This window comes from Musca autumnalis, unplaced genomic scaffold (assembly GCF_047663935.1).
Source record: "Musca autumnalis isolate F117 unplaced genomic scaffold, ASM4766393v1 scaffold_4, whole genome shotgun sequence".
Lineage (NCBI taxonomy): Eukaryota > Metazoa > Arthropoda > Insecta > Diptera > Muscidae > Musca > Musca autumnalis.
Window position 1 is genome coordinate 120,887,596 of NW_027411977.1, and position 26,238 is coordinate 120,913,833.

General features: G+C 35.3%; 1 protein-coding gene across 2 annotated transcripts in view; it reads right to left on the reverse strand.

The window, feature by feature from the left end:
* Positions 1–346: 346 nt before the first annotated feature.
* Clk (circadian locomoter output cycles kaput protein Clock) overlaps positions 347–26,238 on the reverse strand; it is a 167,662-nt gene continuing 141,770 nt past the window's right edge. For both annotated transcript variants that reach the window (XM_073980519.1, XM_073980520.1), the window contains exons 3-9: positions 12,650–12,798; positions 12,400–12,581; positions 12,118–12,334; positions 11,694–12,032; positions 10,964–11,625; positions 2,033–2,461; positions 347–1,963 (exon numbers count right to left, since the gene is read on the reverse strand). In XM_073980519.1, coding sequence (XP_073836620.1) covers positions 671–1,963; positions 2,033–2,461; positions 10,964–11,625; positions 11,694–12,032; positions 12,118–12,334; positions 12,400–12,581; positions 12,650–12,798 — 3,271 coding nt within the window. In that variant the 3' untranslated portion in view covers positions 347–670. The remainder of the gene's footprint in view (positions 1,964–2,032; positions 2,462–10,963; positions 11,626–11,693; positions 12,033–12,117; positions 12,335–12,399; positions 12,582–12,649; positions 12,799–26,238) is intronic.

The window sequence follows — 26,238 nt, forward strand, 5'->3', positions numbered from 1 at the left end:
GAATGCCGAAAATTTAACGGACCTATTCGGGTTCTGGGCGAAAGGGTGAGATAAAGATTAGTGTTTGGAAATTCGTACTGGAAGGGAATGCTGTGTTAGTGAAGGGTTAAAACCAGGAGTCAAATCTGAAATTTGCAATATGATACGTAGTTTTGGAAATTCGAAATAAAAAATATGGTAGTTGTGTAGGGATGCGATACGGCAGATTTTTTTTTTTTTTTTTGAAAATTCTGACTACAATCGAGAAAAATATTGGTAATAAAAATAGGTCTTAGTACAACAGAATCTGCAGTATTCACCATTCCGGTTTTTCATCGATTGGACCATAATTGCGAATTTTAGTGAATTTTTGTGAAAATTTACTTTTGGTTCCATACAAATTACTCTAGAAACATAGATCGCTCGGTTGGCACGGTTTATGTATGGTTTTTGAATCAAACAGAAAAATATTTAGGGGGATAGAATTTACAAAAAATTTTCTTCTTGGCCTAATGTACGGACATAATTTGAATTTCGGGAGTATTTTCAATTTAAACAATATTGAACGTGTATGTGTTTTTTTGGTACAACTTAATGCTATACATATTTACATATAAACATTTAAATATTTAGTATATACATACATATACAAAATTTGTCTTGTCTACTATTGAAAAAAGTTACAGTACTGCTATTGATTGGTTCCCCCAGCTGGTTGCGAGGAGTTTGCGGTATTAGAGAAAAGATTTTGTAATGGCTCTGAGGTCATTTCAAATGGCAATATTCGATTCAAGGTATTCGTTAAGACACTCGAATCATTATTGTTAGTGTTTGGGTTGTTGTTATTGTTGTTGTTGGCGGTGTTGCCGCTGCTACTACTTCTGTTACCAGTATGTGTGGATTGATGATGTCTTACTACATTGGATAGTTGAACATCATTTGTACTAGTGGTGCTGGGCGATTGACAAGAGGGAAATAATGGTGATCGCTGGGATTGTGATACTAAGGATGACGTCTGCTGTTGTGATGTAGCTGGAGTGTTCGGCAATCTAAGATGTTGTTCAGCATGAGTAATACCACCAGCTTCGTTATTTTGGGATATATGTTTTGTATCCTCCACATTGCCATCGTTAATGTTCATATTGAAGTTCAAGGGATGACTAGATTCAGTGGCTAATTGTATATACGAAAAGATTGAATCTTCACTAGTTGTGCCACCAGCGTTATTGGAATCGATTTTATACGCCGCCGTATCCATAATCTGTCCCGAACCCGCACTGTTTAGCGGATTTGTAGTACTACTGATGTCGGCGGGTGTATTTGTATTTACTGCATTCGAATTTTGTACTGTAGCTTCTGCGATGGGATTGAGTGTTTGTTCCGACGATGCCATATTTTGTAACGGCGATAAATTAAGAAAATCATCAAATTCTTCCTGAGCGAATTGTTCTAGATCCGGAACGTTTCGATTTAGAATCATTTGATTTGGATTCTGCGAATGGCCCTGGTGTTGTGAATGGGTGTTACTCACCGCATCGGTGTCGGTGTTTATCATATTCGTCGGTTGATGCAATTGTTGTTGCTGCTGTTGACATTGATGCCTCTGGGTCTGATTATGTTGTAGTTGTTGTTGCAAACTTTGCTGATGTTGCAACATTATTTGCTGGTTGCTCATTTCGTTGGAATTCATCGCAAAGCCATATTGATTGAATTGCTGTTGAACGGCATTGTTGTTCAAATTAATGTTCCGACTATTGCTACCCAATGTCAGACTATCGGCTTGGCCATAGTTCACGGGCATCATTGGCTGCAACAGGGTATAACGAGCCAATAACAATTGCTCGGAAACAATTCGCAGTTCATCCTGCTGTTGCATAATTAGTTTTTGTAGTTCATCATGCTTGCGTTGCAGCTGTTCCTGCAACTGACTTTGGGAAGGGCTCATAACAACGGGGGTAGCTATCATGTCGTGCTGGTGATGGTGCTTTAAGAGGAGCGATAATATGATTTATTTTTTAGAAAGCTTAAGTAAAAATTGGCAACATTAACTTACCGGTAAAGGTGATATGACTGGAGCAACCTGAAATGGTGCTATCACCGGTTGCACTGGTATTGCCGTAAGATATGGTGGCGATTCAATATATGGTGGGGCGACAATTTGGGGACTTCGTATAGGATAGGTAGGCTGTGAAAATTGACATGTACCGGTGCCAGTCATGGGACTTCCCTGTACGATAGCTGCATGTTGTGATATTGACTGGAACATTCGCTGATTCTGAGAACCTGAGTGGACTTGTATTTGTTGTAGTGAATGGGGATTTTGGTTCTGTTGTGATTGTTGTTGTTGGGAGTGATTCTGTTGCTGATGCTGATGAGAGAATTGCGAAGGATGTGGATTTGTTGATAAGTTCATCTGCTGTTGATGCTGCCCGCCACCAGAAAATATTGTGTGACCCAAATTCGATGAAAACCTTTGGCGGCCCTAAAAACATAATCAAAATCATTCTATTTATCGGCAAAAATCACAAGAGGGGAGAGTAAACGTCATGCAAAACTTGCATACACATAGAAAAAAATATGATTGATCCAACAATATTTGAAGAGCAAAATATGTATTGTAAAGATATTGTGTCATATCCAACAATAGTTTTTGTCAACTGGATAATAGTATTTTCTTTATTTCGACAATGTTATTCTCTTCTCTCGGTATTCGATGCCGTGGTGAAAAAGCAATTTTGGTGAGATTTGTTTGTATGACAGGATGATTTTTCTCCTTGTTTTTGTGTATGTATTCCCCACTAACAATGAGATTCTTGTTTTTAGTTGTTTCTTCTAGCAATCTTCTTTGGGTTTCTTATGGTTGAGTTACACCGGCACAATCTGATAAGTGATTTTGGCAGGAAACCTGCCTGGGTTCGTAATTTGTGATTTCTTTTCATATTTGTTATGGATTTAAATTATTCCTCATGTTGTGTTGGTTAGGTGCTTGGATGAGCGCAATGGAGTAGTTTTGTTTGTCTTTGTTGCCAGTTAAAGCGTCAAAACTTGGCATGTTTATCAATATTCGTAATATCATACATGACATTTCTACCAGAGTTATGTCTAAAGTGTATATGAGAATTATATACGATCAAATCAAAAATTTTAGTGAATGGTTTTCTGGGCTGACTATATTTGTTTTAAAAATTCTACATTATGATAGTTCCTACCATTGGTATTTGTTAATGATTTTTACAATAATTCGGAATTTCGCAAGTTGTTGTTGGTATTTTAGGGTTTGCAGTTATGAAATTGAAATATTCTCCGGTACGACTGCTAGTTATTTCCAGAAGCTTTGTATACACGTCTTGTCTTTTGTTTTTATAACCTCCACCATAATAAATTTGTCATTCCGTTTGTAACACATCGAAATATTCATCGAAGACCCTATAAGGTATGTATATTCCTGCTCAGGGTAAAATTCTAAGTCGATATAATAATGTCCGTCAGTCCGTCCGTCTGTTGAAATCAAGATACAGCTCGCAATTTTTAAGATAAAGCTTTGTAATTTGGTATAGAAATTTCTATTACTCCTAGGATGTTTGGTATTGCAAATGTGCTATATCGGTCCAGGTTTTGATATAGCCCCCATATAATGGTACCACGCGATTTTCGTTATTTGTAAGGTTTTAGCCTCTTATCACACCGAAATGGCAGAAATTTGGCACTTAGTCGTCGTTGGGGTAAAGAATTTTCCCCCACAATTTTGTCGCTATAGGTCCGCGTCTTCACATAGACCCCATAGAACGGTACCTCCGGATTTTCAATATTTTGAAGTTTGTGGCATCAATATTCCACCGAAATTGTTGAAATTTGGTATATGGTCTTCATGTGGGTTATAGCTAAATTCGTCGATATTGATCCACGCCTTCATATAGCTCCATAGAACGGTACATCCCAATGTTCGATATTTTGAAGGTTTTGGCCTCCATATTCAACCGAAATGGCTGAAAATTGGTACTTAGTCTTCGCTAGGGGTACAAAACTTCATATTGCCATCCCGATTATCGGTATTTTTAAGGTTTGTGGCCAAAAAACGAAATGGGTGAAATTTGTTATTTGGTCTTCCATTGGGTTATAAAATATTCCAGAAGATAATTATCAGTATAGGTCCACTTCTTCCTATATTCCCCATAGAAGCGTACCTCTTGATTTTTGTTATTTTAAAGGTTTTAGCCACATTATCTTACCGAAATGTCGGAAGTTTGGTATTTAGTCTTATTTGAGTCTAAAAACTTTCCGTCGGAAATTTGTCAGTATAGATCGAAGTTTTGATATAGCCCCCATATAACGGTACCTCCCGAGTTTCGCTATTTTGAAATTGCTGAAATTTGGTATTCAGTATTCTTCATAAACGAAAGGAAACCAATTGTTATACCCTCAGCATTTATGCTAACGAGGGTATATGGTAAATAACAAAAAATGTTTTGCAATCGATGAATCCGAGTTTCACTCTATCAGAATTCGCGAACTGTTAACATATTCTATAAAGTATGACTACAATTCTTTAAAATGAAGTGTTTTAGGAGGGATACCATAATGTCGACCATTAAAATTAATTTTCGTGGAAGCTGTGTTGGCATCAATGTAGAAAAATGAGTTAAAATGGGTTGAAGCCAACAAGTTTTTTATGTTCCCATACGATTTCTGGCTTAACCTTACATTTTATAGACCTATCCCCAAAGAAAGAATCACAGAATACTTCATGGGTAGTGTACGATTTTTCGATATATCCACTGAATCCACCTATAATTGATGCTGACATTTTGAAGCCTGAATTTCGGAGTTTTTTGAATTTTTTTAATAATCCGGAAGCGCAAGAAGATAATATTCCAAACTCTTAACACGATTATAGAACTCGTGATTTTACGTCGTTTGTTGCATATCTCATGAGTGTGCTCCTTACAGCATCCTAGTAATTGCATATCTCATGAGTGTGCTCCTTACAGCATCCTAGTAATTGGAGTCGAAAGGCCAAAATTTGATGCGTGAATTTTCTTACAAAACCTATTTTTTGCGTGTAAAATTTACAACTGTCATTCCATTTCCTTTGAAACCCGCGTGAATTTAGTTTTTTTACGCGACGGTTCTAATGAAGCCTTCCGCGATCGAATCCATCTACTAAAACCGCGGATATAGATACCTTGAAAATCGGAAAATTAGCAAAAATATATTTTGACAAATCCGCGTACTAAACCGCGATTTTCTTTAAATATTTTTACATAAATGGAATCCTTTACTGGCGATTATAATATTTGCGAAATGTGGAGGCACATCCGCGGTTCTTGAAGAATCTAATTAAAATTGGTATATTTTGACGTATTTTTGATAGGCGCTGATGAAACCGGATGCGCATCAAAATCGTATGCACATTGCGCGACTTTTACCAACTTTAAGGTTTTTTGCAGTGTATGATGCAACTGGCGGCACACAACGGCCCCTGAGTGAAACATCGAAATATGCATAAATTTTGAAAGAGATTGATTCGCTGTATCCAAAAACGGATGCGCATCAACCGACTTTAACTAATTCGCGAATAACGGGCTTTTTAATTTTAATATTAATTGAATGATTGTAATTTCAATATTACTCTTAATTTCCTACCCTTATAAGTTATCACAGTAATCAGTTAAACTCTCGCGATGGTAAACCATATTTTTTGATGAAGTTTTAACAGTATACATTCATTATACTATGGGATTTTAGCAAAGTAGTTGGAGAACTCCCAAATATTTTTTTCTAATTTTTAGAATCAAACCAAAAAAATATTTGCAACAATATTTTCCAACGATAAGTTTTTTCTTTTGTTGTTGCTATAATATGCAATTTATGTACCCAATCTCTATAAATTTGGTATCATATTTTTCTACGCATTGTCTAGATTCCGCATATATTATTTAATTTATTTTTTGAGGGTTTGTACGGATTCTGGGACAGGATAATTTGGATGTACTTCAAAATTTTTTTATTATTTGTTGATTTTCCGCGAAAATAATAATAAATTTAATAACTATTTAAACATCTACGAAGCGATATGGAATGCTGTTAACGATTTATGCATACATGTTCTCATAACAACAAAAAATATATTTTTAAATATTTTTTCTTTATATGAGAATAAAAACCGCTATAACTTTTGCGCGCATTGGCCAATTTCGTGAACGCGAGCAGATTTGAAACCGGATTTTTTTCCTTTACCCCTATACCAAAAATCGTAGATGTGCTCGCAAAAAAATTTTTTAATTTTTTTCAAATGGAATTGTAAAGGAATTTTGTTATTCGCCATATACACTTTCTTACGGGCAAAATGTGCCTCATTGAAATAATGGTTTTAGACCCCAAGTATGTTTGGACGAAATGTGTTTTAGACAATTTGGAGTCGATTGAGCAATGTCCGTCCGTCTGTCTGTCTGGCTGGCTGGAGCGCACGATTACTCTCGAATGGATTAACCGATTCGGTCCAAAATTTGGCTTTCGTAATATTTTGCCCAAACTTAGTTTAAGTTCGAAGATGGGCTATATCGGTCCACTCATTCCGGTACCTCCCCCAAAAAGTTCGAAAATGTTCGAAAAATTTGTGCACACGATAACTCTTGAAGGAAGCAACCGATTTGATCCATACTTTGTACCTCGTGAAATTTCTGCTAGACTTAGATGACGTTCCAATATGGACTCAATCGGTCCAATCCTTCGGGTACCTCTCACACAAAATTTCGGAAAAGTTCAGTTTAGGGCCATCTCTCGAATCGCCTTAATTTTTGTTTTAGCAACTTGTATTCACTGCCCTTCTTATGACGCTACAAGTTTTATCAGTCCATATTTCCTGAGAAAATAGCCTGAAAGTTGCAAAAAACCCCTATGACACGTTTGAGGTGGTTGGAGCTCAAGATAACTCTCGAAAGGATCTGCTGATTCGGTCCAAAATGTGGCCTTAGTAATATTTTGTCCAAACATAGTTTAGGTTTGAAGATAAGCCATATCGGCCCACTCCTTCAGGTACCCCCCCCCCCCCACCAAAAGTTCAAAAATGTCCGGAAAAATTGTTCGTGCACTAACTGTTGAAGGGAGTGGCCGAATTGGTCTATAATTTACACATCCTAATATATCTACCAGATATAGATCAGGTTCAAATATGGACTATATTCGTCCACTCCATCCGGTACCTTCCACACACAATTTCGGATAAGTTCACTTTAAGACCTGATATCGAATCACTTTGATTTTTGTTGAAGCAATTAGCTGCCTAAATTACGATGGTAAAGGTTTTTTTAGGGGCAAGTCCATACTTCTTGAGCAAACAGCCCGAAGAATGTAAAATCCCCCTATGGCACCATATGTTGTGGCTGGAGATCCACTTCCATAACGGTCACTTTCGATCCATTCCTTTTAGTATCTCCTCCACAAAACTTTTGATATTTAATCCTAATCAACATTTTTGTCGGTTCAAAAGCCCAAAATTTTAAACCCCCCCTAAATACATACGTATTTTGGGGAAAAAATTGTTTCAATATACACATGCTGAGGGTATATCTCTGTCGGCAAAGCCGACTGATACTTTTTTGCTTGTTTCATTTTCCTTCAATACAACTTGTGTTGGAGGGTGTAACAAGGTTCTTCCGTTCTTATTTGTTGATTTGTTGGGATGTTCTTTTCAAGAATTTGTAAAAATAAGGTTGTTGTTACTTTTCTACAAAACTATAAGGACTGCAATGCCTCATTATCGATAGCTAAAGTGAGAAAACTTCATGGCCTATAGGGTTTGTTGGCAGCCCCAACACTAGGATCGAATGCTGTGGCCCAATCAGCCGAACATCTTAAACAAAACGATTCCAGAAACGTTAACAAAGTCAAATTTCAAAAAAACAACTACTTGATGACGACCCTTTGCTTTAAGAAACGGATTATGATTGGTACATGGAACGTAAGAACACTCTCTAAAACATCTAGATTGGAACAGGCGTGAAATGGATGCTTACAAACTATCAACCCTTGGCTTATATGAAGTAAGGCTGGCGAAAAGTGGTTCCCCCATCGAGACATCCTCTGCTTTCAAGTTCCTATTTTCTGGAAATGATAATAACCGCATCAACGGAGTTGGAATTCTCTTATCACCACAAATTAGCAATTGTATTATCGAGTACAAACCCATTTCAGATCGTATTATAGTGGCTAGAGGACTGCTATAATACAATGTTATGCAACCACGGAACCCATCATCCGGTTCCGTGCGAAAAATCTGCGAAAAATGATTTCTACTCACAGCTTGACGCCTTGCAAGTGGCGACATTAAAATTGTTATGGATGATTTAAATGCCGGTATGGGGGCAGTAATGGGAACAAATGGGCTATTCAGCCCAAAAAATTAAAATGGAGACCGCATCGTAGACTTTTGTGCTCGGCACAGTCTTTTTATTGGTGGTACCAAATTCAATTTAATACCAATGGCAATCTCGCGACGGAAGGACTAGAAACGAAATTCATCATATTATAGTAAGCAAACTATTTGTGGGATCATTAGCGACCACCAATTCTTAGTAGGAGTCTTTCGTTTTCGATCAGCTGCAATTAAAAAGACAAAGAAGGGCCACAAATACAACATCAACTGTCTGCAAAATCTGAGCACTGTCGATGCATACAACACCGCATTAAGCGCTCAACTAAACAGCAGAGCAATCATGGCAAACGATAGCTGATCTGTGCAACCGAAGTGCACAGATCGTACTTGGTTGCGCTGTAAACAGAAGAAAGCCGTGGATAACGGACACAACGTGGGCCGAAATATAACAAGAAAAACATAAGATACAAAATTATCTACTTGAAACTACCAAGACTAGCACGGAAAACGCCGCAACCAAGATAGAATAAAGGACAACAGCAAACAGTGTTAAAAAATTTCAAATTTCCAACACTTACATCTTTAGGAAATGCAAGTGCAGTGGCCCTGATAACATACCAGCTGAACTGCTTAAATATGGTGACCCATCACTAGTAGATGATCTTACGCCTATTACACTGTGAAACATTTTTAAGGTAATCTTGTGCAAACAATTTGAGCTGAGTATTTTTTGATAGTACAGACCCAAACGACAAAAAACCCTAGTTGGGTTTTGTTGTATCAGATCCAGCTTGGATTTAATGGCCCCATCTAAACATTGTTAAATATTGACTTTTTAAAGCAATTCTGGGCTATATCTCTGAAACCTATGTGCATTTTTAGATAAGGGCAAGATAAAAATATTTGGAGAAATAACGAATTCGAAAAACTACATTTATTGCCTTAAATTTTATAAAATATCGAAAATTTTCATAATTTGGTTACCGTTAATTTAATACACAACTCTTCAGAACATGTCATTGTTGTAAAATGCCTCTATCGCGTTGTTTTCAGTATATTTTTCAATGACAATTTAATAAATATGTCAATAATGTTGTGAAATCCGAAATACGAGAATTAACTGTTGGTGTGAACTGTGAATGTTCTGAATGTTCAGAATGTTCTGAAGAATTACTGATAACATTATTTGGAAGATTTCTGCAGAAGATTACTTGGTTCAACTCCCAATAGTTTAGCTGATACTGACCGGAATTTTAGCAATTATGTAAAATTTTCTATATTTGATCGATTTTGATGCCTTAGATGGAGCTTTTCTTATGTGGTCTGCTCAAAAGATAAGTTTTACTATTTTAGGGCTATTATATTGCCAAAGACAGCAAGGCCAAATTCCTAATCGTTTCTGAGATAAAGGCCCAATAAATGCAAAAAACTGTTGTTTTAGCCCGGTTTAGATGAGGCCATAAAATACGAACTGGATCTGACAGGACAAAACCCTACTAGGGTTTTTGTCGCCTCAATATGTACTTTCAAAAAATGCATACTAGAAGTTGTTTGCATTTTCAGTGTTGCATAGTATTATACGTTCTGCATGGACAACATCGAAAATTCAAGACGCCTGGAAGGAAGGAGTCATAATTACAATTCCCAAAAAAGGCGGCTTGAAGAAATTTAAGAATTGGCGAGGCATCACATTTCTCAAATCTGTTGCGAAACTCATGACTTCCCTACCGCTAAACAGAATACGTCCAGCTATAGAGTCAATACTGCGATGCAAACAAGCAGGGTTTCACACCGGCAGGACTTGCGCCGACCATATCAATACCCTTCGCATTATCATCGAGCAGTCCAAGGAGTACAACGCTAATCTCTACCTACTATTCGCCGACTTGGATATTGATTATCAACACATCCAGTATAGGTCTCAAAATAAACATCAAAAAGACAAAACGTATGTGTATTGGCACCAATGTTGCAACACCATTAACAGTGAACGGCATTAACATCGAAAACGTTGATACTTTCTGTTACCTTGGAAGCGTAATATGAGCAAATGGTGGTTTTGATGACGACATTTTGGTCCGTATAAACAAAGCTACAGCAGCTTTCCAAGCCCTACACATAAATCGGTTCCTCAGACGTATCCTCCACATATATTGGCCCAATGTAATATCAACAAATGAGCTGCTCACTATCACGAATATTTTCCCAGTCGAGATAGAAATTAAGAAACGTAAATGGACATGGATTGGGCACATCTTAAGACGTCCCGATAATGATACCACGAAGTCGGCACTGCAGTGGAATCCACAGGGCCAACGAAGACCAGGTCGTCCCCGAATGACATGGATTAGATGTGTTAAAAGAGAATATGAAGCCCTCAACAAAACATGGAAGCAACATGTATCGCTAACGATAGAAGAAGACGGAGAGAATTTGTTACCGCCCTATGTTAAACATGAACTTTGTTAAGATGTGTTCACATTATTCTTGTATTACATTTCTTTAACAAATAATAAAGGACATACATATATATACTCTTCCAGTACTCTCACTCGCGAATAAAATCGAGCAAATCGGAGCTCTGATAAAAAATGCACCGCTCTTACTTACCGCACTCATGTGTGTCATCAATGACTGGCGGCTAGTTCCAGATTCTGCAGACATTGATGTAGAATCCGATTCATTGCCACGACAATTGTACATGTAACGTTTTCTTTTCACATTCGGTGAAACACCAGTCGAACTTATGTTCCCATAACTGGAAGCTGGGCGGGAATTTGATTTTATAGCCTGTAACTGGCAACCTTGGCCAGCGCCAGTTGGGGTAGGGGGATTAGTCCATATTGTCGATGAGTCTAAACTGGGTGAAGTTTCGTTGCGTAAAATATCGCCAATGAGATTTGTGGTTTGAGTGTATACATTTGGCGGGCTGTTGACTGTTATCAGATTGTTCGGCGTTGTACAAGCTATAGCCGTCGTAGACGCTGTTAATGTTGGAACTCGATCAGGTATGGGTATTGTTGTATCTATATTTGGGGTATTCTTATTGGTCAATTCACGAGAGGTTGGTGGTTTGGCCGTCTTCTGTCCTTCGTATTTATTGTTTTTCAAAACGTCTATATAATTGATCACCTTGTGCGTACAGACCACATATTCCGGTTTGGTAGTATACTGATTGTAAGAAATATAAGAATCCGTTTGTAGCCAAATCCATTGATGACCCTTGGTTAGGAAACGATAGTAGCCCGATTTCACCTTGCCCTCATGCATTACTTGAGAAATAAAGAAACACGCACGTATATACAATGTGATCTTTTGCACAAGAGGTTTCCATACTTACATTTTTCATGACAGCTAACAATGTCATCAATATCGTCAAAGTGATAATAGTCATATCCGGAGGTACCCAAGACTTCGAATGGCATATATCCAATTATGGGAGGGGCACGTTGATCAAGAAACAAAAATTTCCATTCCATGCTATGTTTTGACGTGAATTCGCTACAAGTTGGGTCTGTGACTGTTATTTCGCGTATCATCTGAGGCATTTGTAAACGACCAGTCCCCACAAATATCAGCTTGTGATCAAGTTCCAATGAGGATCCTGAATTCCTTTGCAGTACACGAGGTAGAGGTGTTTGAGTATTTTGAGCAACAACTTCAACTTTAGCATCGTTTCCTAAAATCCAAAGAAAAAATTATTAAACTTTTCTTTTCAGCTTTTGGTTTTTATATGGCAGACGTATACTTCACGGAATACATACTAAAATAACCTACAAATTTTACTAATTCAAAAGACGCCCGATCACCATTCTCTATGCCTCCCCGTTTCAAATGCAGGAAGAACGTTTTTTGATTGCGGATGTTAATATCTGTCTGCATGGGAGCAATTAGAGGCTTAGGATTGAGGAACATATTTAAGAGAATTTCATGATCCATTTCATATGACACATCAAAAATTGTCATTTTCATGAGATCGCACTAAGGGAGAGAGCACAAAATAAAAATGCATCGGTAATTGTTGAGTATCTAGAATACCTACTTACCGGTAAATAACCTAATTGGGCAGTCACACTATCCGATGTATAGAATATTGAACCACTACTGCCAAACACGATTATAAAACCATCCAGAGATTCCAACATAAGTTGAGTGAATTCATCGTTACTTAAGAACGAGGGCTTCCATTCTTGTTGTATTTCAAAAATTTTTGATCTATCGGTTGCCTCTATCGATAGACAATACGAACTTGTTATTTTCATTAAAATACGTTATTAGTGTGTGTCCACAACTTACCGTTGTGATGTTTCAAGAATGTTATAGTCGATTTCAAAACGGTTGATTTGTCCATTTTTCGGTTCGATGTTGAAATCAAAGCACTCAAGTCATTGACCAATGAATTAAATTGATCTCGTCTCTTTTTTTCACTTAAATTTCGAGATCGTCTGTAAGAGATTAATTAATTTAAATTAATTTATTGTAACCCATAATGACAGTTTTTATGATGACACTACAAATAATACGGAAAGCATACAGTTTGTAAAGTTGTGATAAACACTTATAAAATATGTATGTATATAACCTAACCCCAATATGACGTTTTGTTTTTTTATAAAAATTATTCACGTAGCAGGAATGAATGAACTTTTGTCTATTAATGTTAAGCAGCGTTGCCAGTATTTTCGAGACTCTTTTCCCCAAATTCTTAAAAAATGTTTCGCAAAAATCCCCAGATTTTATTGAATTCCCCAAAATATCCCCAAACAATATTTAACAAATAATTACAAAAACAAAATCAAAAGTAGTTTTATTTTACTATTGAAATTTTTTTCGTACATTTTATTTTACATAACGATGCCTCATTTCATCAACCTCGTTTCCTAAAAAATAAAATTTTTAGGAGATATAAATAAAACAATTCTTAGAAATTTGAGAACATCTAATACCCTAAAAATTGCATTTACAATTAAAAAAAAAAAACTCCTATGAATCAAAATATCATCGCATTTGAGGAAGTGTGGCATAGATAAGTAACTTAAAAATAGTAAAACGTCAACAAAAAGTTAGTGCTAAATAATAGTTCAAATTTGTACATTGAAATTCAATTAAATTGACTTTCAATATTGAATTTCATTTTATGGATTAGATTGCGTTTCATTTTACATAAGTTATCTAAAAATAGGAAAAACGTCAACAAGAAGTTTGTACTAAATAATTGGTCTGATCCAGATCTGCAAGAATATACTAATTTTTACTATTTTTTCCGATATCAAAAGGAAAAATAGTTATTGTTGTAAAAAATTTTAGATTCTTACAGGTTCTGGAACAGGCATAATATTTCAAATTTGTATTCAATTCAATGAAATTGTTTCAAGCTTCCCAGCAAAAAAAGTCATTACTAAGTAATGACTTTATTCAGTAAAATTTGGCAGTAGTAAGTACTTACAAATTTACCGTAAAAGTCATTATTTTTACATGGGGATGTCATAGGAAGGAAGTACTTCCTTTAATATGTTTTTTAAGTACATACTTAACCACATACCGGCAGTCGAAATTGGGGTGAATTTTCGAAATATGAGGAAAATTAAAAAATAACAGTTCGTGGTGTCATGTGCACTGCACATTTAAGTTCTTGAGCAACCCTTAATGTTCGTGTGCGTGGCATAGTATGTAGTGTCTTTGGCTAGAAATCAGAGGGTTCGTGTGTTCAACTCGCACAGCGAGCGAAATAAAATAAAGTAAAATAAAAGTAAGAAGTGCGATGAAATTAAAAAAAATCTCTACATCAACTGTTCTAAAAATAGAATTTTTTTCAACATACTTTTCAACTTCTAGTGGCCACAGAATAACTAGTTATTCTAGTGGTCATAAAATAACTACAAACTGAGTGCGACATGCCCTTGTAAAAATAATGGGGAAGAAAGGGGGTTTGCGTGTAGTTACGGCTGCCAAAAATCCCTTACAAAACCCATGATTTTGGAAGGACTTTGCTGGGTAGTTATCTGTCCGTCTGTTGTAATCACTCTAGCGTTCACAATAATAGAACTAGAGCGCTGTATTTTTGCACCCGAGTGTATTTTCTCCATAGACAGGTCAAGTTCGGAGATCGGCTATATCGACCCACGTTTTCGTAAAGCCCCCGTATAACGGTACCTCCCGATTTTCGGTATTTTGGGGATTTTAGCTATATTTTTTGACCGAACTACCTGTAATTTGACGTTTGTTCATCCCAATGGTCAAAAAATTACTTCAGTAAAAATTTTAAAATAGGTCCAGGTTTTGGAATAGGCCCCATTAACGGTACCTCCCGATTTTCGGTATTTTAAGGATTTTAGCTACATTTTTGACAAAACTACCTGTAATTTTAGCTAAATTTTTTAACCGAACTATCTGTAATTTGGCATTTAAGGTTCTCGGTGGGCACGAAACTCCTCCACCAAAAACCGTCAAGATAGGTCCATGTTTTGGTATAGCCCCGTATAAAGGTACCTCCCGAATTTCGGTATTTTGATAATTTGTTATTTGAGGTTCTCAGTGGTCATGAAACTTAGCACCAAAAATCGAACTATCTGTAATTTTACATTTGAATTTTCAGTTTTCACGAAACTTCTCCACTAAAAATCGTCAACATAGGTTCAATGTTTTGGTATAGCTCCCATATAACGGTACCTCCCGATTTTCGGTATTTTGTGGGTAGCTATTATTTGAGCTACCCGTAATTTAACTTTTGAGGTTCCCTGTGGTTATAAAACTTTTCCACCAAAAATTGTAAAGATAGGTAGACACTTTGATATAGCCCTGGCTGAACATATATTGTTAGATAAGATTAGATAATTTAGGTATTTAGGTATCCATGGTCGAAAAATGTTTCCACCCAGAATTGTGAAAGGAAACTAATTATTCCATTTTAATAAAGACTATTTTATGGTAGAGAGTATACAAAAATCGGCCCGGCCGAACTTTTACTTTTTTACTCGTTTTTTTCACATAGGTACAACACAAGGGTATTTTGTTGCTGCTTAATGCAATGTTGGTATTGCAAAGTGTGGTCATCAAAGCATTAAAGCTTGTGTTCATTTATATACATATGTATGTGCTTATCGTGAATAAAAAATTGTCAAAAATGCTCATGTTCTTAGGTTAAAACTCATCAAACTATGAAACAGGGATACGAGGTTGTAAAAAAGGCATGGACCTAATGTACATACATATGTCCTAAATGAACGTCCTCCTGATATCTCAACAGATGAAAGACTCCTCCCAAGGCATACAAGGACAATTCTGGCCTAAATACGCTCAGTTTGGTCACCACTCATGAACACATATAGAGCCAGAATAATACCGGGAACTGAAGACTTTGGCCCACCTTGTCGTCAAAGTCCACACAATGTAGCGCACCTTTTCAGTTGCCCAAATGCACCCACGAAACTACGCCCAATGTATGTAAGTATTTGTTTCGTTGTATGTTGCCTTTTTAAAGCTGGGTACACATAGTCAGTTTTGAATGACAGCTTTGTTGTTGCTTGCTAGAGTGGCCGTTCATTTTTGTCATTCATCATGGAACAGCAAAATATTTTGTGGTTGCTGGACGGTTGGACAGTTATCGATAATTGCAAAAAATCGTCATTCAAAACTGACAATGTGTACTGTACTTAAAGCATCGATGCCATTAAGCGAATAGTTTTTATATTCACTTTACTTTTTACGATAAATACCAAGGCATATTTATGGAAGGTGGATGCATGAATTACAACAACTAACAAATTTAAAAACAAAAAACAGTGTTGTTATTGAAAATAAAATGTCAAAGAAAATATTGAATAAAAAAAATTTTCTCAGAAAAAACATAAATATAATAATTGTTCCACAAACATCCCAGATGGGACAAGGGAGACTTCTTTGAAAAATCCTCTAAACTAGAACAAATTTGAATCAAAATGTAAATATAAATCATTCAAAACTGTCGTAGGTCCTTTTTATAACATGTTTAGGTTGAAAAGAAGTATTTTATGGTAGCATAAAAACCCAATTTACAAAAAAAGTAAAAATACAGCTGATTGCCACTTCTACCCTCTTTAAATATGCCTTGATAAATATCATATTTTTAAGAAATACAGCTCAAAAACACAAACTTTTATTTTTCTTACACCCATCATGACCTGACAAATTCATTCATCTACCATTCATTCATCTACATATGTATATTGTGTAAACATTACTCGCAAACACACAATAACAACATATTTTACTGAATTAAATAATATTGGCAATTTGTAAAAACAATGGGGGTGTATCAGATGCAGTGATTTTAGGTAGTCGGATTTTTTCACTGTCTTCAAATATTCCAATTAGACAATGCGTGTTTAAGGACAGGTAACTGTCATATGTTGATATGAACCACAATTGGATTAGTAGACGATGCGCGCCCATAACTGTCAGAAACATTCATTTCGTGCCAATGTGCGCTGTTCTGTCTCTTAAATCAATATGCAGTTTAAAATGGGATGGGTAAGGAGATTCAAGACCATCATTGAAACGGTTCAATGATGGTTAGATACATGTACATACATATGTATCTATGTGTAAAAACATACATATTTTTAGCATTACACAATTTTACCTGGGATTATAGTAACAAATGAACGAATGATAAAAATTCTATACAACTTATTCTAAAGTTGTATGTGTATGAAGGCATTCGCTTTCGAATTTGTTACAACCATCACATAGAATTGTAAACTTTTTTCAATGACTTATCAAGTGGTGACCACAACCTTTAAATTTCAGAAAATCGAAAAAATGTTATTGGCTTATTTCGCAGTACAAATAACAGAGGATATGTGGTAAATTTTTCATGTTAATCGGAACAATATTGCCTGAGATATGAGCGTTGCAAAAACTAGCTCGATAAACTAATAAACCGATTGTCATATATTTTGTGGGCTTATTAAGGACACTAACATCTAGTCCTTCATCGACCGTTTTATGACCAAACAAGTCAGAACGGCGTTATGTTCGGCCAGGCCAAACTTCTTATACCTACCACCACAAACTGTTTCGAAGTAAATAGGAACAATTATTTTCCTTTCATTTATGAAACTATTAACTAAGATCGTCCACCTATTCCTTGCAGGAGCAGAATATCTGAACTGATTGTCATCGCTGTTCTTTCCAAAATATGGACCAATATATACAAATTTTCGAATTTTGCTTTCGTATCCTAAGGCGTGTACCCATTCTATCTGATTTTTGGATGGGGTGTTTTGTACCTGTAAATATGTTTTGTATCTATAGAAGGGAAGCTCTTCTTTGCAACAACAGCATATTCAGCGATAACCCTTAGTTGTTTTTGCATTTGCTTCTTTCCATCACCTACACTGTACGTTAACAAAAACAAACGATAAACATCATTTGGGTGTTGCTTTTTTCAGTCATACTCACATACGTTTTCGTGTTGATGGAATTTTGGTTGGTCGACACTAACCCCTAGCGAAGACTTATTGCCAAATTTCAGTTATTCCGGTTGAATAATGGACAAAACCTTTCAAAATAACGAACATCGGGAGTACCGTTCCATGGAGGCTGTATTTTTGGTATCTTTTAATTTTTTGGTAAAATAACAAATGTATAGATTGGTGTAAGGAAAAATTGTGTTGACAAATTTAAAAAAAAAAATAAGTACCAAATAGGACTTAAAATATTTTCGTAAATTTTAGCCATTTCGGAGGAATATTGAGTCCACAACCTGCAAAAAATACCGAAAATCAGGAGGTATTGTTCTATAGGGAATATAAGATGGCGTGGACCTTTAGCGACAAATTTCATTTGGAAAGTTTTGTACCCCAAATGAAGACTAAATACCAAATTTCAACAAATTCGGTGGAATATTGATGCCACAAACTTCAAAATACCGAAAATCGGGAGGTACCGTTCCAAAGCGTGGACCGATATAGCCCATTTGCAATACCAAACATGCTAGGAGTAATATAAACGTCCGTCAATAGACGGACGGACTGACTGACGGACATGGTTATATCGACTAAGAATTTTACCCTGATCCTGAATACACATACTTTATAGGCTCTCCGATGAATATTTCGATGTGTTACAAACGGAATGTTAAATTATGGTGGAGGGTTTAAAAAACAAAAGAGATTTTTTCTATTTGGATCAATATTAAAGAAGTTATGATTATTTCTTTGCATATAGTTTTTACAGAATTCGACTTTTTCTAGGCGCGATACCTCTGGAACCGTTAGTCGAAAAATATATGAAAATATACCACAGCAAAAAATAGAGGAAATAAAAAAACCTCCTTTTGAAAAAGTGTCTGATTTCACTCAGAAATCCCCAAATACCACATACTCCGACGAATATTTCGATATGTTACTAACGGAATGACAAATTGAATAATACCCTCCATATTATGGTGGGGGTATAAAAGTTTTTAATCCAAAAGTTTTATAGTGACATTAGACCAGCACAGGTGAACTTCTTCGAGAAAATATACCTGAGGATGATTTTAGTGACAATCAAAATGTTGGGGGAATAAAAGAAGAATAAAAAATGAAACATCTTTTTATTTTCATGACCTAAAGCCGAACAAGACAATCAAAATAAAAGCGAAAATTTAAATTTCCGTAAAACCTAATATTTTTTCAAAAATTGATCTATGAAGGGGTAGATCTTTATTTTCTTTTTGGAAAGGGTATTATAAGTTTGTTTTGGGAAAAATTCATGTAACACCGCGAAATATCGGTCGTAGGCCCCCAATGTGGTATACCAATCTTCATATCTCGACGAGATAAAGCGATTTTGAGATGTGTGTCCGTCCGTCCTTCCGTCCGTCCGTCTGTCCATTATAAATTGTAATCAAACTCCAGGCCGCAATTATGGACCGATCGTCACGAAATATTGAATGGAGGTCGGGTTCAGACCAGAATAGACACCTGTTGTTATTAGTGATGATCGTGAAATATTTAGCGGGTGAAATGGACCAAATACATAATTTTTATCCGATTTTGTAGCTGCTCTGTAGGTCACAAAAAAGGTCCGATCGCCTCGAAATTTTAACTAAGGTAAGAGTATATGACAAAGAAGAAGCTTGCAATTTGAGATATTGATCAGATAATATTTAGCGTGTTAAATGGACCACAAATTTTATGTGAAAATTGATAAAAATATTGTTTCGTAGATGGTCATATGCCACAGAACTACGTAATATATTTTAAAATAAAAATTCTGAAAGTAAATTAAAATATGCTCTTTCAGACGAAAACAAATTTATCAAAAAAGTTTTGTGGTTTTCTTTGAAAAACTTCACGAAAAATTACCTTTATTGGGTCACCCCCTTAAACAATGTAATTTCATGAAAAATTACATTTATTGGGCTTAACAACTGGGGGTCACCCCTTGAACGATGTGAGGTAAAATACATTTGACTGAAAAATTCAATAATTGAATATCGAGCAGGTACGTGATCCAGTGGTGAGCGAAATTGTAGAAGAGATTACATAAGGGGGAACTAATATATTTCATTATTTATTTCAAAATTTTTTAGAAATTTCGTCTAAAATCGATAATAACTTAACTTGTTACATTAATAAATAAAACAAGGAAGGAAGGGCGGGGATACCCCTCACCTCTGCGATATGTTTAGCCTTCAAGTCATACATACATACAATAATGTATGTACAGTATGCAAAGTTCATATTCGTACGCCCCTAAAAAATTAATAAAATCGTTATTAATTCCATATTTTATGTGCAAATATGAAATAATTGATGGGAATTACCATAACGAAGAAAGATTTAAGAATAACAAAACAAATTTTTAATTTATTCCGTCATTTACCTATAGATGCCGCCTGTGTGGGTGGCAAAGTTCGTATTCGTACACCTATAAGCACTATATATTTGGAGTTTTTAAGGATTTTCGAAGCAAAATACCGCAGATTTTTGTTCTTTTCTTCTTTTTGAATACCTCTGCTATAGAAATATGTACAAATAACGGTAATTTTATTAAAAATTTTGCATGAATAAAAAGTCGGACGAATATTTGAAATAATTAAGAAAAATGTGCTAGATATGATTAACTATTGCAATTTATTCCCGAATTTTGGACGAAAATAGCTAATAGCAGTCCTTCTGTACCAATATTCGAGGTCTAATATGAAAAAAAACGTTGCCAGCGTTTGGAAATGCAAAGAAACCTAATCCGGGCGTAGGTAAAGTAAACACATTTTTGGTTTTTACTTGGTGAAAATCGCACGTTTAGTTTTATATTTGACATTAAATGTATTGAAGTTTTAGAATACGGTTTCGAACATCACTTTATGTCAAAACATATCGGAAATTACGAGGAATAATAATTTTTTAAGGATGACAATTTCCCCGAAAATAATGCATTTCTTCAAAACGTTACCCCACGTTCTTTCCTGGACAATTTACATCAATCTTTTGACATTTTTGCACTCATTTTGGATCCTTCGGTAAAGAATTATAATTTTCAATAAGTAAAAACCATTATTTTCCCAATTTTGGCAGCCATAACCCTCGTTCATAGTAAGCGTAAAATTTCAGTCGTACGGGGACAGTATGAAAACTTGTACAGTTTCATTTTTCTTCATAATTTCTCACAGTTTTTGACATAAAATGATTTTCGAAACCGTATTCTAAAATTTCAATACATTTAATGTCAAATATAAAACGAAACTTGCGATTTTCACCAAGTAAAAACCAAAACGGAATAAATTAAACATTTGTTTTGTTATTCTTAAATCTTTCTTTGTTATGGTAATTCCCATAATTTATTTCATATTTGCACATAAAATATGGAATTAATAACGATTTTATTTATTTTTTAGGGGTGTACGAATATGAACTTTGCATACTGTACATGTATATCAATTGATGTACATTAAAATAGCAATAGCACATACATTGTCATTACTGGAATGCAATGCTCAAGAGTTTACGGATTTCAGGAATCAATTTGGCAATATAAATGGCCAAAATTTGGCAGCTGGTCGATAAAAAACACCAACTACTGCTCAATCTGCTTGCACAAATACTCATACATTGAAACTATACGTTACCACGGTTAGTATCAGCAGCGTGACCGCTGGAACATTTCAAAAAGTGTCACAAAAAGTATCATTTCTAAAAAAAAAGTGGCACACGTCTTTCGAAAAAGTGGCACAAAAAGTAGCAAATTTTTTTATTATTAAAATCTGAAAACAATATAAAAGCATAACAGAAACAATTCGTGTACATATTATGCTTTGTTCCAGAACCTGCAAGAAGCTACTAGTTTTTACTACAATAACATGTTTTCCTTTATGTTATCGAACAGTTTTTTAAAAATTAGTAGATTCTTGCAGTATTGGAGCAGACCATAAGTAGTAATGTATAATATATTAAAAGATAGATAGAATAACTTATAAGAGAGATAACAGGTTTTCTATTCTTACAAGTTTGCTTTAATAATAACCCAGCAAAATAAATTGGAAGTAGTGCAATGTAGACTAGTTCTTTCACGGCATGTTTGTATGCAGTTCAAACGGAGTCGTGAAAAAGGCACTCCATTCCTCACATTTTAACCGCATTTGGATGCAATCCAAAGAATCACATCCATTTGTCACATTTTAACAACATCCGGAGGCAGTTCAACGGAGTCGTGAAAAAGGCACTCCAATTCCTCACAATTTAACAGCATCCGGATACAGTGCAAACGGAGTCGTGTCCCTACATGTACATAAATCAGTTTGTACATCTCTACAGGCAGCGGTATACATTTTACAAAAAGAGATAAGCGTGTTAACATTTCTAAGCATTTGTTAATACAAACTAAATAATATTTAATTTGTGAACATTTTTCCGGTAACTAACGAGAAGAAAATTTCCCAATGGAGTGCTGTTGGAGTACATGTCGAAATCTTAACTGGTGATGGGAAGACAATATCAAACCCATTTAGCAGATGAAGCAAAAGCACTTAAGCTTGGATTAAATGAAGAGTGGAGGAAACACACATGTTTGCGATTGAATTCAATAGAGAATTTTCATAATTTGTGTTAATTTAATAAAGTTATTAATTACACAAATAATAAATGCATTTTATTTTGTTATTCAAAACACGTTGGACTGCCTCCTATTCTACCCCAAAGGGTCAGTTAAAATGCAATGCCAAAGGGTCAGTTAAAATGCAGTGCCAAAGGTTCAGTTAAAATGCAATGCCAAAGGGTCAGTTAAAATGCGGTGCAATGGAGTGCCTCTTTCCGGGGTCACTCCCTTGTAAAAATCATGAGTGAAAATGCATAATTTGATGAACTTCCAAATAACTTGTACATATCATTTAACTGCTTCTTTGGAGGCAAACTTTTCGCTGGGAAGTGTCAGATAACTTAAAAGGAACTTCGTGTTCCTTTAAAAGTGAAAGTGAAAAATGATACACCAAAACCAAGGAAAACTTGACAGCAAATTCAAATCAACCCATCAGTTGTGGAATTCTGTAACTCATTTTTGAATTACCGGCAAAAATTGGTAAAATTAAAACACAAAATTATGAATGAAAAGTATCAATAAAGGTTGACAACACTGTTGTTATCGGTAAAAATTAGTGGCCACTTTATTTTGGTTGTTAGCTTACCCAAAAATTATAAACATTTTAATTTTACCGATTTTTGTCGATAACTCGAAAAATGAGTTACAGAATTCCAGTACAGTAGTGCGATTCTGTAACTCATTTTTTGAGTTACCGACAATTGTCGGTAAAATTAAAATGCTTATAATTTCGGTAATTACCGATGTTTTTCGGTAAGTTAGCGACGAATAAAAACCAGTCGTAAAATTCGACTGATAGCAAGAGTGCTGTCAACTATAATCTGAACTTTTCATTCGTAATTTTGCGTTTTAATTTTACCGATTTTTGTCGGTAACTCAAAAAAAGTGTTAAGTATAGTACACATTGACAAGCAAAACTGACAGTCATCGAGGTCTATTTCGTGAATATCAAACCCTAACTGAAAAATGTCTTTTGTAATCTCTAAATAATACCGTATATATTGTATTTCAAACGTTTTTAGCTAAATAAAAGTTTTTATTTTTCGGAAAATCGTCCAAAAAGTACGTTGACTGTCAGTTTTGAATGATAGTGTGTACTCCCCTTTGGAGAATCGCACTACAGATTGGAGTAAACTTAGGGCCTGTTTATGTATGTCGATAAGAAAATGAATGCGTAAGAAAAACTACTAAATTTGAGTGTGTTTTTCAAATTTATTTTTTGTTTTGAAGCAAAAGCAAAGAAAGTAATATTTCCAAAAATAAAGTTTGGGTGTGTTTCATGCGCACACATTTTCGTTTCGAAATAAAGTATACTGACCTTTTTTGATTTGATATTGCCACATTTCCACATATAGTCCGGTCAAAATAGACATGCGTATAAGGGGGAAATAGCAACAATACCCACAAAGCTGAATTTTGGTGGAGAGCTAGGGTTGGCCATTAGAAGCAACGTCCTAAAAGTCCCCATCGATCCCATGTGTGCAAAACAAGTTATTCGGGGTCAAAGGTCATTTTTGGAGGCATTATTCAGTTTTTTTAATTTTTCTCAAAAACGGTAATACTTAGCAAAAGCCCGCTAAAGTAAAAGTTGTAGATTTAATAATTGTCTACAAGATTGGTCCTTATGATTTTTAAAAAAGACTTACCATTTTTGAGATATCTCGATCTAAAGGTCAAATAAAAAATTAGCCGCGTAAGTACATTATGAGGCGAACCGATTAAAGTAACGACACTATGTGTTAGATACTTCCGTAAGCTTTCAAACGATATCCACTTTGCGGTAATCGGTTCAGTAGAACCGGGTCTAACCCGGTTTTTAAATTTGGCCTTTCGGGTCTAATAACCGGCGAACCGGATCCGCAACCGTTGAAAATTATACATTTCCGTAATCAGCGCAACAAACCCTACCTTCGGACAAAACTTGAAAAAAAATCGGAGAGTTTTCGTTGGGGTCGTTCCCGTTGGGCTTTCGATTATACATGTGGGTTAAATGGGCTATTTTTGCATAAAATGACTCTAACATTGAATAACTCTACTAAACAGACTCCGATTTTGTTGGAATTTTTTTTAGAAGATAGCTATAATTTCGCTCTTCAAGAAAATATATATATTTTTGGGGGACAGACCCGATTACTTCGCTTATTTTAGCCGGTTCGTCTGAATATGTGCATATTTCCCTTATAAGTGCATAAAAATCATGTGTTTTTTAGAACAGCAATATCTCAAGAATGGTTCCTTCTAAGAAAAAAATTATAAGGGTCAAACTTGTAGATAATTTTTCTGTCTACAATATTTACTTTAGTCACTTTTTGATTAGATCAACCGTTTTCAAAAAATAAATCCGAAAACCTAAAAACCCTTAAATTTTGACCTTTGACCCCGAATAATTTTTTTTGCACACATGTGATCGATGGGGACTTTTAGGACGTTGCTTCTAATGGCAAACCCTAGCTCTCCACCAAAATTCAGCTTTGTGGGAATTTTTGCTATTTCAATGTCTATTTTGACCGGACTAATAATATTATTTGCTCTGTTCCTTAACGTGCAAGAATCTTGAAGTTTTACCATTTTTTACTCGAAAAGCGTTCCCTTATTTCAGATACCATACAATTCATATGAGAGTAGTTCAAAGCTTTTGCTACTTTTACGATTTTTAAAAGTAAAAGGACAGACCAAATGTTAGATAGAAGGTGTAATAACAAATCCCTGGTAATGCGAACTTTATTCCTTAATTGTATTAAAGTAAGGGATAACAAAAATGTACTATAAAGATACGATATAAATGTTCTAAATGCATTATCCGCAGAAATTCACACAAAAATCTACGGAAAGTTATGACAGTCTAATGTAGATAGGATGGCATTGCAAATATCTTCACTTGATAAGAAAAAAGAGTCTTGAATGTAGCCGTTATGCGGATCAAACTGTCTGACTACCATTAAGGGTGGTTTACACTAGCCATCAATGTCATATGACACGAAATTTTCCATCGTTATACAGTCGCTTATGTGTGCAATATTGGGAATTTTTCTTGCACCATTTAATTTTTGCGTCCACACCAGCAAATATGCAGTGAAATTACGTCTCCACATTGTATGTGTGGGCAGATATGGAATGTTTTTATTTCGGGTCATATGACATTGATGGCTAGTGTAAACACCCCTTTACCAAACATTTTCGTTCATTCCTACAGATGCAAATATCTCCTAAACACAACCTAATAGGAAAACGTGCCGCATTTTACTTTAACTCCCTAATTCAAAATAGTGTAGTTGGACGATTTTTCTACTGCTCTTAGTGATTTTAGTAGAGAGTTTTCATTACAATTTATTTAATTTAAAAATAGTGGCACAAGGTTTGAAAAAGTGGCACAAAATTTGAAAAAGTGGCACATTTGGTATCAAAATAAAAAAGTGTCACAGAAGTATCAACGCCGAAAATAAGTATCAAAATTGATACTTTAGTGGCACAACGGTCACGCTGAGTATCAGTGTTGTAGAGTATGATTATTGTTTGACGAGAAGTTCGTTTATTTTTAAACTACTTAGTTAGTGCAAAGTAGCATCTGTTGGTCAATACTATTATTCTTATTATCGGCAAACTTCATTATATCTTCACCAAGAAAGCACATCGAACGACCTCCCTCCTATCACCCGACAATTTAGGGATAAAAGTCACGGTGGAAATTATAATGGATCACTGCAGAGTGAGTTCTCTAACTTCAAAATGGAATGACAGAGGTCAATGCAAGTGTGAGTTATGTGAAGAAGCAGAAGAGAGAGAGACTGTTGTACATCTACTTTGCAGGTGCCACTTATTACAAA